The sequence below is a fragment of the Phoxinus phoxinus genome (genome assembly GCF_949152265.1).
Source record: "Phoxinus phoxinus genome assembly, chromosome: 23".
Lineage (NCBI taxonomy): Eukaryota > Metazoa > Chordata > Actinopteri > Cypriniformes > Leuciscidae > Phoxinus > Phoxinus phoxinus.
Genome location: NC_136898.1, coordinates 14380833 through 14395808, shown reverse-complemented (window position 1 = coordinate 14395808; position 14976 = coordinate 14380833). Strand labels below are relative to the sequence as shown.

The 14976-nt window shown below is 37.1% G+C and overlaps 1 protein-coding gene and 1 long non-coding RNA gene across 5 annotated transcripts in view; one reads left to right on the top strand and one right to left on the bottom strand.

Moving 5' to 3' along the window:
- The window catches only part of LOC306992074, a 54561-nt gene extending 52415 nt beyond the window's left edge, over window positions 1-2146 (top strand). Inside the window, exons 4-6 of one of the 2 annotated variants that reach the window (XR_013796213.1) lie at window positions 169-309; window positions 1082-1297; window positions 1559-2146. This is a non-coding gene — a long non-coding RNA (uncharacterized lncRNA). The remainder of the gene's footprint in view (window positions 1-168; window positions 310-1081; window positions 1298-1558) is intronic. The other variant, XR_013796214.1, reaches the window with a different exon arrangement.
- A 1726-nt stretch (window positions 2147-3872) lies between these two features.
- Window positions 3873-14328, bottom strand: LOC306992069 (uncharacterized protein). 3 transcript variants are annotated; one of them, XM_079600530.1, is made up of 9 exons: window positions 14196-14315; window positions 12959-13011; window positions 10421-10512; window positions 8178-10295; window positions 7589-8017; window positions 6219-7237; window positions 5863-6018; window positions 5056-5148; window positions 3873-4610 (listed from the first exon to the last, which is right to left on the bottom strand). In XM_079600530.1, exons 6-9 carry the CDS (start codon window positions 7203-7205, stop codon window positions 4302-4304), a joined length of 1545 nt encoding a protein of 514 aa, XP_079456656.1. In that variant the 5' UTR covers window positions 7206-7237; window positions 7589-8017; window positions 8178-10295; window positions 10421-10512; window positions 12959-13011; window positions 14196-14315; the 3' UTR covers window positions 3873-4301. The 3 variants fall into 3 exon arrangements, with proteins under 3 accessions (XP_079456656.1, XP_079456654.1, XP_079456655.1); XM_079600528.1 differs by lacking the exons at window positions 7589-8017; window positions 8178-10295; window positions 10421-10512 and having other exon boundaries at window positions 14196-14328; XM_079600529.1 differs by lacking the exons at window positions 7589-8017; window positions 8178-10295; window positions 10421-10512; window positions 14196-14315 and adding an exon at window positions 13356-14167.
- Between the last annotated feature and the right edge of the window lie 648 nt (window positions 14329-14976).

Sequence of the window (14976 nt, the reverse complement as noted above, 5' to 3'; positions counted from 1 at the left end):
AAAAAGAAATGACATACAGCTTTAGAACAAGTAAATACGTAACATACATAATTTCATATTTGGGTAAACTATTCCTTTAAGAGAGAGAAAAAAAACTTGATGTATGTTCGTATTTTACTGCATTAACAAAATGTGGTTTAATATCATATTTAAAATCTCTTCTCACAGATCCATTGATTACAACCCATCCTGAAAACACAGTTCTCTTCTCGATGTCCATTGGGCTCTATATCATTCCAGAACCTGCATCAACAGATCAGCATTAGATGTTCAGCACTGCTTTCTGTCTGATATGATACGATACTGCCTGTAAGAATAATTTATTAGATGATAATCTGTTCAATTCAGTAATTTCTCAGTAATTTTCTGTGTTCTCCACAACACTGTCACACTTGTGCTAGTTTGTTATAGCCTAAAATTGCTCAAATTCACAGGGTCTCTCGTGACAAAAGCACCTAGGATTAAATGTTAAATGATCACAGAATTCTACTTCCTCTCTATTGGTCACATTGATGGACAACATAAGATACAGACACTCAAACACATAGACAAAATAAGAATCAAATACAATTAAGTTTATTTATAAAACATTTATTTATTATAGTGCCATAAGTGACTAACTGAATGTTAATTTGGTAACACTTTACTTAAAGTCTCTATATATAATTCCTCTTAGTTATTTCTTGTAATGCAACTTATAAAGCATTGAATAATCTCATGAATAATCGTAACCACAGTTATTCTTTTACATCATAATACTTATGTTACGCCTTTATAATGCATTAAAACATGACAAACAAACAATTTCAGATGTAACAAAGAATCTGCAATGATTTTAATGCATTATAACTTTGGTTACAATTATTTATGAAAAGATAAAATGCATTATAACATACATTATGAATACCTTTTATTAAGCATTATAAATATAGGCTTCAAGTACATTTTACTGAGGAAGAGAACCTATATGTGTATATTTTGCTTAGATTGTCTTAAAGAGAAAAAGACATTTATATCTGTTCGTAATTTACAGCATAAACAATATGTGATTTAATGACTTGTTTTAATGATTTTCTCACAGATCCATTGATAATAATATTTACATGGATAATCAGCCCATCCTGATGTTGTTAGAGCACAGTTCTCGCCTCTACCTCCTTTAGGCTCTCCAAAGCTCCAGAACCTGAAACCACAGATCAGCATTAGATGTTCAATGCTTCTTTCTGTGTGATTTCATACCTGTGAGAATCATTATTGGAGGAAAAATCAGTTCAATTCAGTAATTTCTCACTCAGAGGTCAGTGTGCTTCCATCAACCCATTTCCATGTGTCCTCCACGTCACTGTCAGTCAGACCAATCCAGACTTTAGTACCATCAGACATTTTCTGAACAAAAGCCTGCGGAGACAATCAATTATATTGTAATCTGATAAAGACAAAGTTCACTTGACTTCACATACTTTCACATCCATCTGAAGTGAGTTCACACACACATATTACACTCACTTGTTCTTCTGTGTTGTTTATGATGATCAGATCTGCTCCTCTCTCTCTACAGTCTCTTCTGCTCTCAGTCCAGTTCTTCTTATCAGAGGAAATGAAGTAAAGATGGCATTTATAGTAAATCCATCCATCTGTAAACACAACCAGGCAGTTCAACCAGGCTATTAGGACTTTATCATCATTCATAATGAATTATGCAACTTGTTTTTAGTAATGTATATTTGTTTAGCTGCAGTTCAGAATTACCCATTTCACAAAGACTCTTCCACAGTTCATCTGTCTCCTGATTTAATTGGTCTCTTTGCTTAGTCAGGCTGTTAATCTGGTTTAATAATCCATTGCTTTCATTTGTCAAGTTTATGTTCTTGTTTAGTAGCTGGTCTCTCTCTTCTGTCAGGTTGGTCATCTTAGTTAGTAGCTCATCTCTTTCTTCTGTGTAGTTTGTGCTCTTTGTATGGATGTGAACACAGCAGCACTATGACTGCAGTCAGCAGAAGAACACACAGCAACACCACACACACTGCAACTGCTCTGGAGCTTCTGTTCCTCATAGAATCACTGCCTGAACACCACAGATATGTTAAATGACTGAAGATGTGCAGATGCTGATTGTATTAAATAAAGGAATATGATTACCTGTCTGCTGAAGTGGTTGGTGTGTGTTTGTCTCTGTCCTAAAGTCATGATCTCTCATACAATCTAGACTGTCATAGATTTCCACCACCATCTCCACTCTCTCTCTGTTCATTCCACTAGTCCTGATCACATCATCATAAATACCATCAGACATTTCTGCTATTACTCTGATAATGCTGAATGTTTTTTTCAGTCACTCAGCTCTGCCCGTCTCTTCTGCGTTTTTGCTTTTATCATCGCCTACAACTTTGTAAACGGAACTGGAACTGTCTTAAAATAAATGTGGGAAGCTCAAGATCAAGTGACATAAAACTATAAGTATTTTAAAAGCTGTTTGAATCTACAAATGATGTCCATCTACAGATCAGCATTAGATGATCAGTGCTGCTTTCTGTGTGAAATGATGCTGACTGTGAGAATAATTTACTGGATGATAATCTGTTCAATTCAGTGATTTCTGACCAGAGGACACATTCACTTCCTGAACATCACTGCAAGGTCCTGAAGTTCAGTCCTGCTCACACTCTCATAAATAACCTCCGATATCTTCAGTCTTATTAGCAATATATTGGTGATGCACGAGTCAAACTAATATACTGTAGCTGTGATAGCGAAAGAGAGCTTATTTTAACCGTCAAGATTTCAGGAAATGTCCATCCAGCGGTTGCTGTGACAGTCTGTTCACACTATAGTTTCAGTCTCGACTCTCGGGTCTGTGGTCTCTTCCTCATCTCTTATTTATTCTTTGTAGTTCATCAAAAAGTCAGCAGGCCCTACGCTGTCCACAGAGGAAAATATTAATGAAAATACATGCTAATATAGAATTGTTTATAAGTACAGTCAACCCAATGTTGAGAAGTCCTCAAACAGCAATGAATAAAATATGCAAGTACTAACCTTAATTAAAAGTTCTGTTTGCAGTTGGATGCTTTACATGCGGCAACAAAACGATGACTATACAGAGTCATTACCCTTGTGTGTCGTGACTACACTGAAAAAAATGATACTTTGGATTAACTTAAAAAAATTGATGTAATTTGTTACAACTATTTTTTTTAGATTTTTTCAAATTGTATTTTTGATTTAGTTAAAACCGTAAATTTTTATTTAATGTCAAACCAAAATTTTAATTTTTTCCAACACAACATTTTACATTACCCCAAAGTAATAATATCGATTGTTACAAAGAGCGCGTGTAATTTTTTTGCTTTGATACAACCTAGTGTTTTTATTTGAGAAAAACTTAACATTTACAATTACATCCAAGTGAAGTTTTTACTTTGAAATAAACTAAATAAATAGATGTAATTAGTTTCTATCAAATAATTTTTTTGATTTGGCTGAAACTATACATTTTTACTTGATGTTAATCAAAATTTTGCTTTGGTTCAAATTATTTTTTTCATTTTGGAAAAACTAATATTTTCAGTTTTAATAAAATAAATTGAATTTTTACTTTGGAAAAAACTAAAAAAATTGATGTAATTTTGTTACAAGTTATTAGATTAGGTTTTTTCAAGTTGAATTTTTTACTCAGAACAAACTATCAATTTTAATTATAACAAAGTCAATATATTTAGGTCAATATTATAATGCGTCAATAAAAAAGCCAAAGTTGCTCCCATATTCAAGTTTTGTTGTACTTCAGATAAAACCTTGTTTCGGTCTGTAGCTCACAACCTGGTCTGTGCAAATTTTTCTAAGCCATTGTACTTAAATAAAGACACAAAAATGTACTTCAAAAGGACTGAAATTTAATTCTGCAAGCATTACATATCTTTTAAAACATGTTCGCAGACCATGTAACAGCAATTAAGTGCAATAAAGTTGATCCCAGTTTCTAAACTGTACAAACTTGGCTAGATTAACAAAAAATAAAAAGTGCTTAAGAGTCCCACATCAATATTGAGCACATTACCAATCAATGAAGCAGTAAAATATGTAAAATGTGAGAAATGTAATGCAATATCACATTGTTAACATTAAAACTTTTAACAGTTATTAAAGGCTATCAAATATCTATACCACAAAAAAACTTCTCAATAAATTGAGTTTAACATCAGTTGAAAGTTTTTCATTGAACAGTGATTCAACCTGCAATTTGAGTACAAGCTCTAAAACAGAACCAAATACATATCCAAATGCATTTCTCTTGGCAACTTTCACAGCTTAACACTGAGGCTGAGAACTTTGCGCGTCATTTTCTTTGGTTCAATCTCCATAAATACCTTTTGTAGTGCATCAAAGGTGTGTTCCAGCTCACCTGGATAGCTCAAGTTCAGCACATAAATTAGGCCAAATAACATGGCACATGCATGTGCGACTGATGGCAACCTGTTCAGGACTTTCACTCCTTCAATGACTATACCAATGTCATGTGGTGGATGGAGAGAATCACCCTCTTCCCTGATGACGAACACAGCCATTGTGGAACTTGCAAGCTCTGTTTCAGCTTCATCCATCTGGACAACCTGATAAAAGACGAGCTACAAGTTATTCTTGATGAAACCAGTTTCCAATGAACCGACATAAATGACACAGACAGTTCCCAAAATCAAATAAAAAAATGTTAATGATGAGATTGAGCTGGTTTATATTATATACACAAGACTCAGGATTCACAGTCATCTGATTGCCAGAGACAAGCAAGGTTTCGAGTAGGATGATTATAAATTGTAAGTAAAACGCCCTGCTGACGACTTGGTTTTGGTCTCTAGCGAATTCAAAATGTAATGAACTGACGCAAAAAAAGAAGCATTTTCTCATCAAAATATGACCAAATTAGCACTTTCCCAGCAACATTTTCTTTTGCTTCCACATGAGCAAGGTGGCAATGTGTCTGATGCATCCTGCCTTTATCTGTGCGTATGTGCTTTATCATTATAAAAGCTTATGGATTCATGCAAAACTACTCACCAGATACTCCTTAATAAGTTGGTCCGGGTCTTCTCCGAAGTAGAGAATTAGACACCTCAGCAGACACTCTCTTTTTATATTGACTTCAAGGCTCTAGATGAGTAAACACACATACAAATATATGATTTTACATTTTAAAACGGAAACATGGACAATATTATAAAAAAGAAATTAAACAAATGTTAAGACTAAGATGGGGACAGAGTTACAGTAAATTGTGGTAACATTTAGGTCTTTACCTGAGGTCACCAAGTATGGTGACACAAAATAAAACGTTGCGCTTTTCTAAGCGGGTTGAAAAAGGATAACTAATGTATGACGGAATAGCACTGGGTACATTATAGTTATTTTTAACCCGCTTAGAAAAGCGCCACGTTTTATTTTGTCACCATACTTGGCCGTTCAACTATTCGTAACTGTATTTAAATAGGGAAAACGTGGAGGTGTTTGGTCGTTTCTAACTTGATCTCTGTTTGGTACCTAATGAATGAACTGGTCTTTTTGGGCTAAGCGAATTGCTATCAAAGTGTCACCACGCGTCAGAGCGATTTAAGTATCCCTTTAAGTGACAAAATTAGACACATAACCAACATATAACTTTTATGTGGGAAATAAAACCATGAGAGCGTCACTCGATTGGAGTGCATTTACCATATCCAGTAAAATGGCACTTAATTTTAATTTGTAAAACTAATTTCAACCCACATTTGTAACTTTCTAATTCAGAATACAAGTTACAAGGCAAACAAAGGATCTAGATCTATCTATCTATCTATCTATATATACACAACATACCCGAGTACATACCAGATCAAGAACTTTAAGTATCTTCTGGGTCTTCTCTCTGAGAACTCCTCCCTTCCTTCTGATGAGCTCGATCAGCTTGCTGTAGTGCTCGTCCAAAGAGGCCAGGAATCTTGTCTGAAGTGGAACAGTTGTAATCCTGAGAAATTCAGCGTTGATCTTAATATGAAATAAAACAAAACACAGAAAAATGATTACATGACAGCTATATGTGAGATACATTCTGAAATACAAAATAACAAAAAAAAATGCATGTCATTTTGAACACAATTTTAATATTTCATAGCAGATTTCTTATAATAGGCAATTAGTATCCTCTACTTTACAGGCCATTACTTATAGTTAAAAATATTACATGCCTCATCCTCTGTGAACAATGCAGGCCATCTTTCTATCAACTCTTCAACTCTCAATTCCTTTTCCACAATTTCTTGTCTTCGCAGTGAAAAGGTTTTGGCCATTTTGTCCTTTACCACTGCACGATTATCTCGTTTCTTTACTTCTGTTAAAAGCGAGAGTCTCTCATTTTCCAGTTTTTCTCGAGTCTCTCCAGTTGGAATGTCGGGTATGTGGTTAGCTTCTCCTCTCTTTGGTCTCTTTACGTTTTTTGCTGGCAAGGCATCCTCTGGGGCTTTGGACTTCAATGAATTTACAAGTAACTCAGAACACCCAGTGCCCTTTAGCTGAGTTCGGTAGTTACCCATTTTTGTCTTAAACCGCTGCTTCCAACCATAGCAGCCATTGTACGAACCAGGTTCGGAAAGGCATGGATGCTTCTTGATTAGAGCTTCAGCAACTTCACTGAAGTCAGCATCGGATGGGTAAGCTTTGAACTTGAATATTTCTTCAGCTACCTTTTCCAGAATATCTGACTTTGTTTTTGTACTGTGCTTAAACCTCGTCTTGTTTGACCTATACTCTGCATTTCCTTTTTCTAACTGCAGTTCAGTGTCATACGAAAACTTGGGGATTGGAAACTCTCTAGGCCACATTTCACGTCTTGTAGACACTGAGCTTGATGGTGAGGAAAGGATCTCTGTGTCATCTGAATGGAAGCTTGAAGATTGAGCATCCTCTAAGACAGTGACATTGAATCTTTGGCTGCAATCATCAGTTATTGGGATGACCTTGATAGTTGTCAAATCCTCTAGTTCAGCTGTAGATGTCAAATTTACAAGTGCATCTCCAAAGTCTTTGTCTTGGTACTGTAGTCTGAATTCCCCATTCAAGCCACACACTTTCCTGACTTCATCCGTGAGTTGCTCCATTGTTTTTGGTATTCCATCTGGCAGAATTAGCTTCCTGGTGTCATCGGGGTTCAGAATAATTCGCAACTTGACTGGCATCTTCACTGCTGTGTCACCCAATACAGAACAATCTAAAAACAACAACAAAAGGCGAATATTATTACAAATAATGGATTACACTCATGTTAAGCTTTACAAGCCTGTGTGTCAGATTTAAGTGCTGACAATTTATTTCACGTGGTAAGCTACTATTCTGGCCACATCTGCCCTGGGGTAGACTAACAGATGCAAGGCTGCCAATCTGCACCATAAACCCCTCCGACCAACATTTCACCCACAGACACTACATTCACACAGACTTTAAGAGTCTTGCTCAAGGACATTTTATACTGCTGAGCATTATACTAATATATTTATATATATTTTAAAGATAATCAGTAAAAATATACATTCCATTCACACACCTATATACTCTATACAACCTTATGCATGGATGTATCTCTTCAGTGAGATGAGGCGCCGTCCACCAACCATGTAGTAATTTAGAGGGTAGTGATCTGTCAGTTCATGCAGGCCAACAAGCTTTAGCACTCTAGTCGTAGACAAGACCAAGTCATAAGCTCGATAATGTTCCAGGTACCAGGCATCCAAGTTTTTTACAATGAAAAGCAGGGTCTCTTGTTCAACAATCATATGAACAATTTCACAAAACTCTGGAAGTCCAGCCAGCGATCCATGGGATAACACCATTCCAATCCTGTAGTTTAAACCATTGTAGAAAACGTTTTTTGCAAGGTTCACAGTCTCCATTTGTGGGTACTTCTGTTTCACTGCCCATGTTATATCTTCGTTAATAACATCAATGGGTAGGTGTTGATACCTCACTGACCTCCAAGGATGGTTTAGGAAACCTACAGATGTGCAGATAATGTGCAGACTGAAATTGGTGTCTTTGTGCTAATGAATACAAAACATTTTTGTAACAATTTGTATGACGTATTACTCTTTTGAAGAAACTATGTTTAGCTTCAAATCTCATAGTCCATAGTGCAACGAGCGGGCCAAACTCACGGATCAGTCGCGGATAATGCTCCAAGTAATGATGTTTAGGTCGAATTCTTTCATGAGGGAATACTTCTTGAAATACTGTCCTGTGTTCTGATATCTTAAAGTCTAGATAACAAATTGAGTCCTCAGTGTGAAAAGGTGCAACAGCAAGTTCTACAATGTCCTTCAATTCACAGAGTACTTGCCACGCTGGTTCATTAGAAGGAACTTTGTGTCCGATTAAGAGAGGGAGAAATCTTAAAAGGTTCCAATTCTCGTGCGCGTTTCCTCCTATTGTTCTCTTTGTTATGTAGGTTTGGGGCACAAGATGGGGACGGTTTGTCTTGTCAGTCCATTTGAATTGAAACGATGTTATTGCTTCATTCAAATTGGATAATGCAAAATATTTTTTGGAAATTAATACATTAAGACAAAGAGCAATCTCAACTGGTATAATCCCTTCAAACAAATCATGAACAATATCAGGGGGAAAGCTTTGTGTCAAATTGAAATATGACAGATTTTCTGACAGCACACACTTCCTTTTTACACCAAAATAATTAGCCAATGTTTGTTCTTCAATTGCTTTAAGATGAGAAGCATGAATTTCCTTGCTTCTCATGCAAAATGCTCCCGAGTTCACTTCTTTTGTTTGAATATCCAATCTTTCTGCAGTACAAAATCTGCAAGAGTATCTGCCAGAAAAGTTTTCCACAAATCCTGCAATACTGTGTGCTCCAAGGTTGTCTGCTAAAACACAATGAACAAAGCCTTTCACATTTTTCCCCAAGTTGGCAATAAACAGTCCTTCTTGCTCTAATATAATAAGATCCTGTACTAAGGGCTTCAATACATTTTCATAACCATAACATTTAACATCGTCGCTATGAATAAGTGCAGCTAAATATATATTAGACAGGGAGGAGTGACAACTAGCAGGTAAGTTACCCAATGTCCAATACACCCCACAGACCTTATACTTTTTTCTGGAGGTACCGAGGGGATTACAGATTTCAAAGTCATCTATGTACAAAAAAAGTGAAATAGCACACTCTTTTGACAATTGAAAATTTTCTTCGTAATTACTCCCATCATAAAATGACTTGTACTGTCTTTGACCAGACTGAATTTGATGGGGAGATTTCAAATTAATGGCAATATCCAAAAATGATTCACAACTTAAAATCTGCTGTAAGGATTTTAGTAAAGGGATGTATTGAAACGATTTTTTGTTTTGGGGGTCAAGCACAATTTCCACAGGTTCAACAATATCAAAATGTTTTTTATAATATGCCTTTCTCTTCCAAGCAGTGGAAAGAGGGCCTGGACTTCCAAGAGAGGCTGTAATTGGATGTGATTTACAAAGAGCAAATACTAGATCTTTTACAACTGTTTCATCTACATGACTGTTAGCATTCTGCAAGTGCTGAACTATACTTTGATGGATAAGAGGGACAGAAGCAGTGCTTATCAAATGGACAAACTCTTGCAAAAGTTCATCAACAGCAACACTAGAAACAAGATAAATATGTTCGAGCTTCAACAAGAGAGAGGCTAGTTTGAGCTCAACGTTATGTTTCAAGTCAATTAAATGTTCCCCATCCAAAGACGTATCATTGAAATCTTCGGTACTGAAATCATCTGCGGGCTCAGGAAGAATGCTATCAATGTGGAAATGATCAGAATCATTTGTTTCAGCAGAACATGTCGTTTTTTCAAGAATTCCAGGTTTTAAGTTATTCACTGAACAGCCCTTATGATTTCTGCTTTTGTGTGTTCGATATGAAGCATAAATATTTGTTTTGTACAAACAGTCCTGAAAGACACAAACTACTGTTTCACTGTTCAGAAGATGCTGCGAAATATGTTTAAAGTAGTCTTTTAACGTTGAGAATTGATTGCAGTGGCAAGTGAGGCATTTAAATGTGGTCGCTTCAGTTTGTGAAGAAGGCTGATGAAATCTGGACAAATGAGTCAAAAGTGCCTTCCAAGTCTTGCAGGTGCATGGACAACTAAAATAGATGCAAGGATAGGAATAGCGACGTCCATAGTGTCTGTGCTCAAGCTTATAATGTTTAAGAAGTTCAGATCTTCGTAAAACAGAAGTACCACAGTCTTTGCATTTCCACATTCACCAGAAAACTAAGAAAGAAACATACAAAAAGAACATGTTAGGCATTTGCTGCTTAAAGGAACAGGCCACCATTTGGACTTCTCTATCAGTTTAGTCATTCATATTTGTGCTGTCCTTGGGCAAAACACCTCACCCACTGCCTGTATGAATGTAGCGTGTGAGTGGTTGGTGATGGCCGAAAGGACCGATTGCGCAGAATGGCAGCCTCGCTTCGGTAAAGCCTTGCTTTAAAAAAAGAAGAAAAAATCTTGTCAAATGCGTGTAGACTCGTTGCGCGCAGATCTTAAAGTGACAGTAGCCCTAATAGTAAACATGCAGCCGCTTGTCCTTAAAGGGACAGTTACCCAAAAATAAAAATTCTGTCATTATTTACTCACTCTCTAATGTTGTTCCAAACCTGTATTAATTTCTTTCTTGTGCTGAACACAAAAGAAGATATTTTGAGGAGTGTGGCTAACCGGGCGGTTGCTGGTCCCCATTGACTACCATAGTGGGAAAAAACTATTATGGAAGTCTCTGGGGTACATCAACTGTTTGGTTACCCACATTCTTCCAAATAACTTTTATTTTCAACAGAAGAGGGAGACTTATTCGGGTTTAAAACGGCTTTAGAGAATTTAAATCTTTGGAGAACTATCCCTGTTAATAAAACAACAAAATACAAAGACCATCTCACTCACTCTTGACTGAGAACTTTAATAGTAGCTTTAATAAGAATAAATGTAAAATGTATACAGTGAAGTCTATGTTTTTTTTTTTTTCATATTTGTTCATTTAATTACTTTCTTCAATGCTGTTAAATACACCTGTAGCTGAAAATTAAAGCACTGTTTATTTAATTTGTATATTAAGTTGTGTATGTGTATCTTTGTTCTTAATTTTTAATAACAAAGAAAATGACAAAGATTTCTTATCTTTGCCACTTTGGCCTAAATGTCTGCCATTCTTTTTTATTTTATATTTTGTTACCTAAGGCTTTGTTTTTAAAATAGGGACATTTGTTTGGCTGTGATGCTCAGTCACTTGCAAAATAGTAAAACCAACATGAAAAGGAATCGTGATAAAATCGTTAATCGTGATTTTCCTGAAAAAAATCGTGATATGATATTTTTGCCATATCGCCCACCCCTACCTTCTAGCCTGAGAAAAGCCAGGAAATGTATTTTTGGATTATGGGGATGAAAGACTTTGCTGCCCTACGAGGCCACGCCTACCAGTAAGACAGCGCTGTTAAACAACAAGGCTAAGTTAGGCTAGTGAGTCTCCATGACAAGTTTGCCCAGGATTTTGCGATCGGCCAAAATGTCAGGGATTCGGCTTTTGCGTTCTACAGTCGCCATTCATCATGTTTACTGTGGCGACCAGGACGAGACTGGCGGCGCGGGTGAACGCTGAGCGGGAGCTGTGATCTCTCATGGAGGAGGGGGACTTTTCTTAGCAATGTTAAAACACACATTACTAACGCACATTACTTACCCATCACTTGTTTAGCGTTCATGTAAACACTACATTCAGATTTACCAATCAGAATGAATTCAGTTAGATTAAAACAAAAGGTGTGCATGTGAACAATGAATGGCGACTGCAGAAAGCAAAAGCCGAATCCCGGACATTTTGGATTATCTCGATGGCCGGACATGTCCGGGAAAAACAAACTACCTTCGTCCATGTGTTGACTGACTGATCTGGGATAGGTCTGTTAGCGCATTAGGTCCAACCCCCTGTGGGCAGGTTTGAAAGGGTGGGCACTAGTGCTTGTAGTCTCAACAGAAATCTTACACTTCCTCCGACAATGACGCAAATTGACTATTTTTGCGTCATTTTAGGAGGAGGTATTAAGAGGTAAATACAGATTTCTCTCATCTCAGGGGAAAATGAGAGTGTTGCACGACCATTCAATAGTATGACTGGGTTTCTAACAATGCAAAGCTTAATGCAAATGGGTGGAGTGTTCCTTTAATAACTTTTTTTGTAATATGATCTAAATGCCTGCGTGAAAAAGAGGGAATGACATCGTTCAGCTGTTAACTATGAATGTGACACTGAACACTTGCAGTCATAAATTTCAGAATGAGATGAATTAAACTCACATAATTAAAGAAGTCGTTAGACCTACGTCACAACGAGTCATTAATGTTTTTTAATGTATGTTTCATATAATAGCCTAGAACCAAACCAATAGATTGTGAATGTAAACATTTCAGTTTACCAGCGGCAAACGTCAGGAGGACTAGCCGAGGTAAGGCTGTTCCAGGCGGGTTACATGAGCGCGAGCACCCGGTGATCACCTGGATCTCACAAACCGAAAACGTCAGATCAAAATTTTAAATAGGCGCTCTCTTTACAAATAAACCACAGATTTGTGCTTTATACAATTACATTCTTGACTGAACATCTCTTAAAACTACATGACACAACAGTAGTATTTTTTTTATTATTTTTAATTTTTTAAAGACCGCCTAGCACTTGCCCTTCCCTCGGACGCAACTGCTGAACGCATTTCGCTCTAGACACGTGAATGCATTCAAAATGTTCAAGTGGCAAATTAGACGCGGTACATGTGAATTTTACGCTTTATTCGCGTTTGGTGTGAACGCAGCATATGGCACAATTATTATCATATTCATACAAATAATGTTCACTGCCTGGTGTGCATGTGTAGATCACCTACCAAATGTGGTTAATGATGATCTGCAGTGGTTAATGATTCCAGAAAGAGGGCACCTGTAAATACAGAGGAAATGGCATGAATTTATAGGGGACAGTGATGATTATTTCCATTAGTCACTTTAAACTTTAACTTATGTATGTAGTGTTTCTCTTTAATCAGTCATTGCTCTCACCATTGCTACAAATAAAATATGTAATAAACAAATACATACAAGTAGTAAATAGTAAGTTAACATTAGGAATGTTTTTAAGAGAAAATATAGCCATTGTGGCAAAACGGACACTGAATTTATAAATGTGTATGGTAACACTGTCATCCTTTTCGATCTCTAATCTGAGCAGGTTCACAGGGTGCACGAGTTTAAAATGGGCCCAAAAAAATTCCAACACGATCTTACCCAAGTTCGTTCAACGTTCTGTCCGATCCCGACCCAGACCTTTGTCGCAGCTTTGTGAAGCAAATGTATATAATAATTATGTCAATCGTTTGAGCTACGTTTGGGCTGTTTTCGTTTAAGAGATAATTATTTTTTGCATGCAGTGCGTGTTGCTGCGCCACAGACACGTGCGCGCGCCTCAGAGGAGGCCGAGTGTAGACGCCTCAAGGCTCTAAAATTTGTAATATTTAAAAAACCGAACCAGCACAAACGGAAATCTTTACAGCACAAAACAGCACTGATGTAGATCAAGCGGTTGACACCATTTTTAGCTGTTTTAAAGCTTTAAAACGGGCTGCATGTCCGACCTGTGGCGTTCACCGATTGGGAGTGCTCCTTCACCCGTCTCAACAAGCTCACGAGTAACGTTAACGTTACGGAGTCAATACAGTTTAACGTTAAGCTATTGGTGAAAAGCACGCGAAAAGTCTGTCCCTGGAGCACTCTACTCTCATCCCGCCTAAACTTTGGCTCGACTGCAGCTCTAACATTATAAAGTTGCTGAGGGGCTAGCAGTGACCCCGCTACCGATTAAACATGTCCAGACACTGGCGGGGCTGTTCAGTTGAATTAAGCGCGATCTAGACACGATTATTATAAGTTTGATCATTTTTTAACTACGCGACCACATAATGCGATTTAGCAAAAATACGTGATAACAATTTTAACCAGTTCATATTTCTTAAACTCCATCACAGAACACCCCGACGTCTGCAAAGTAGTTCCCGGTTCTTTGACTTAATGTTAATTTCCTCAAAAACAGATATATTGTCACCAAGCAAAACACACTCGAGCTCTTACCTTGTTTAGTTGAGTTTTCTCGTAGACTCGCACATGGAGATGGTCCTTTGCTTGCGAAGCGAGGTAATGGCGGACAGCAGAAAAGTTCAACGACTGAGATGTACCGAGACGTAATGACGTCACATGATCACATGACACCCCAAAACTTGAGTAACCCCAGAGTGCAGTCTGGACGATGGGGCGGGGCGACACTTTGGGGCGGGGCTACACGTGTCGCTCCGCCCACCAATAATTTCATTGGTTTATAATACAGTAATCTTATTGGAGTAGGCATGAGCATGCGCATTCCTTTATGTACGAGTTTATGAATGATCTTCTACGCAGTTTGGCCGTAGGCTACTACGCATGGCGATTTCAGTAACGATCAATTAAATAATGTTTTTATTAACTTAGTAGGCTACGAGTTACAGTTAATACGTGGCCACGATAGCCTAGGTCTATATCATTATCAAGTGAAGTCAAGTCAAGTCAAAACATTTTGTATAGCGCTCAATTCACATCGTTTTATAGCAGTTTTTCAAAAAGTAATATAGGCCTATATAAGCTTTAGGTATATTGAGTCGTTTTAGAGCTGGGCGATATAAAGAAATATGTTGCTGATATAAATCATACGATATTTTAGATTTAGCTAAATTATATTTATTAATTTACCCAGCAGATAAGTCAATGGCACTTTAAGTGAGCAATGATCATGACTGCATTAAATTACTAGCATTGCAAGGAGAGATCGCCTATTAAGCTGATAGTAATGTTTTCCGAATGTCATGCAGGGCTGCGTCAT

Coding starts and splice junctions, on each gene's coding strand:
- LOC306992069 (XM_079600528.1), bottom strand. CDS start 7,205: ATGCCAGTCAAGTTGCGAATTATTCTGAACCCCGATGACACCAGGAAG. Junction 6,019..6,218: donor CATTGTTCACAGAGGATGAG/GCATGTAATATT, acceptor TTTCATATTAAG/ATCAACGCTGAATTTCTCAG. Junction 5,149..5,862: donor TACTTAAAGTTCTTGATCTG/GTATGTACTCGG, acceptor TTACTCATCTAG/AGCCTTGAAGTCAATATAAA.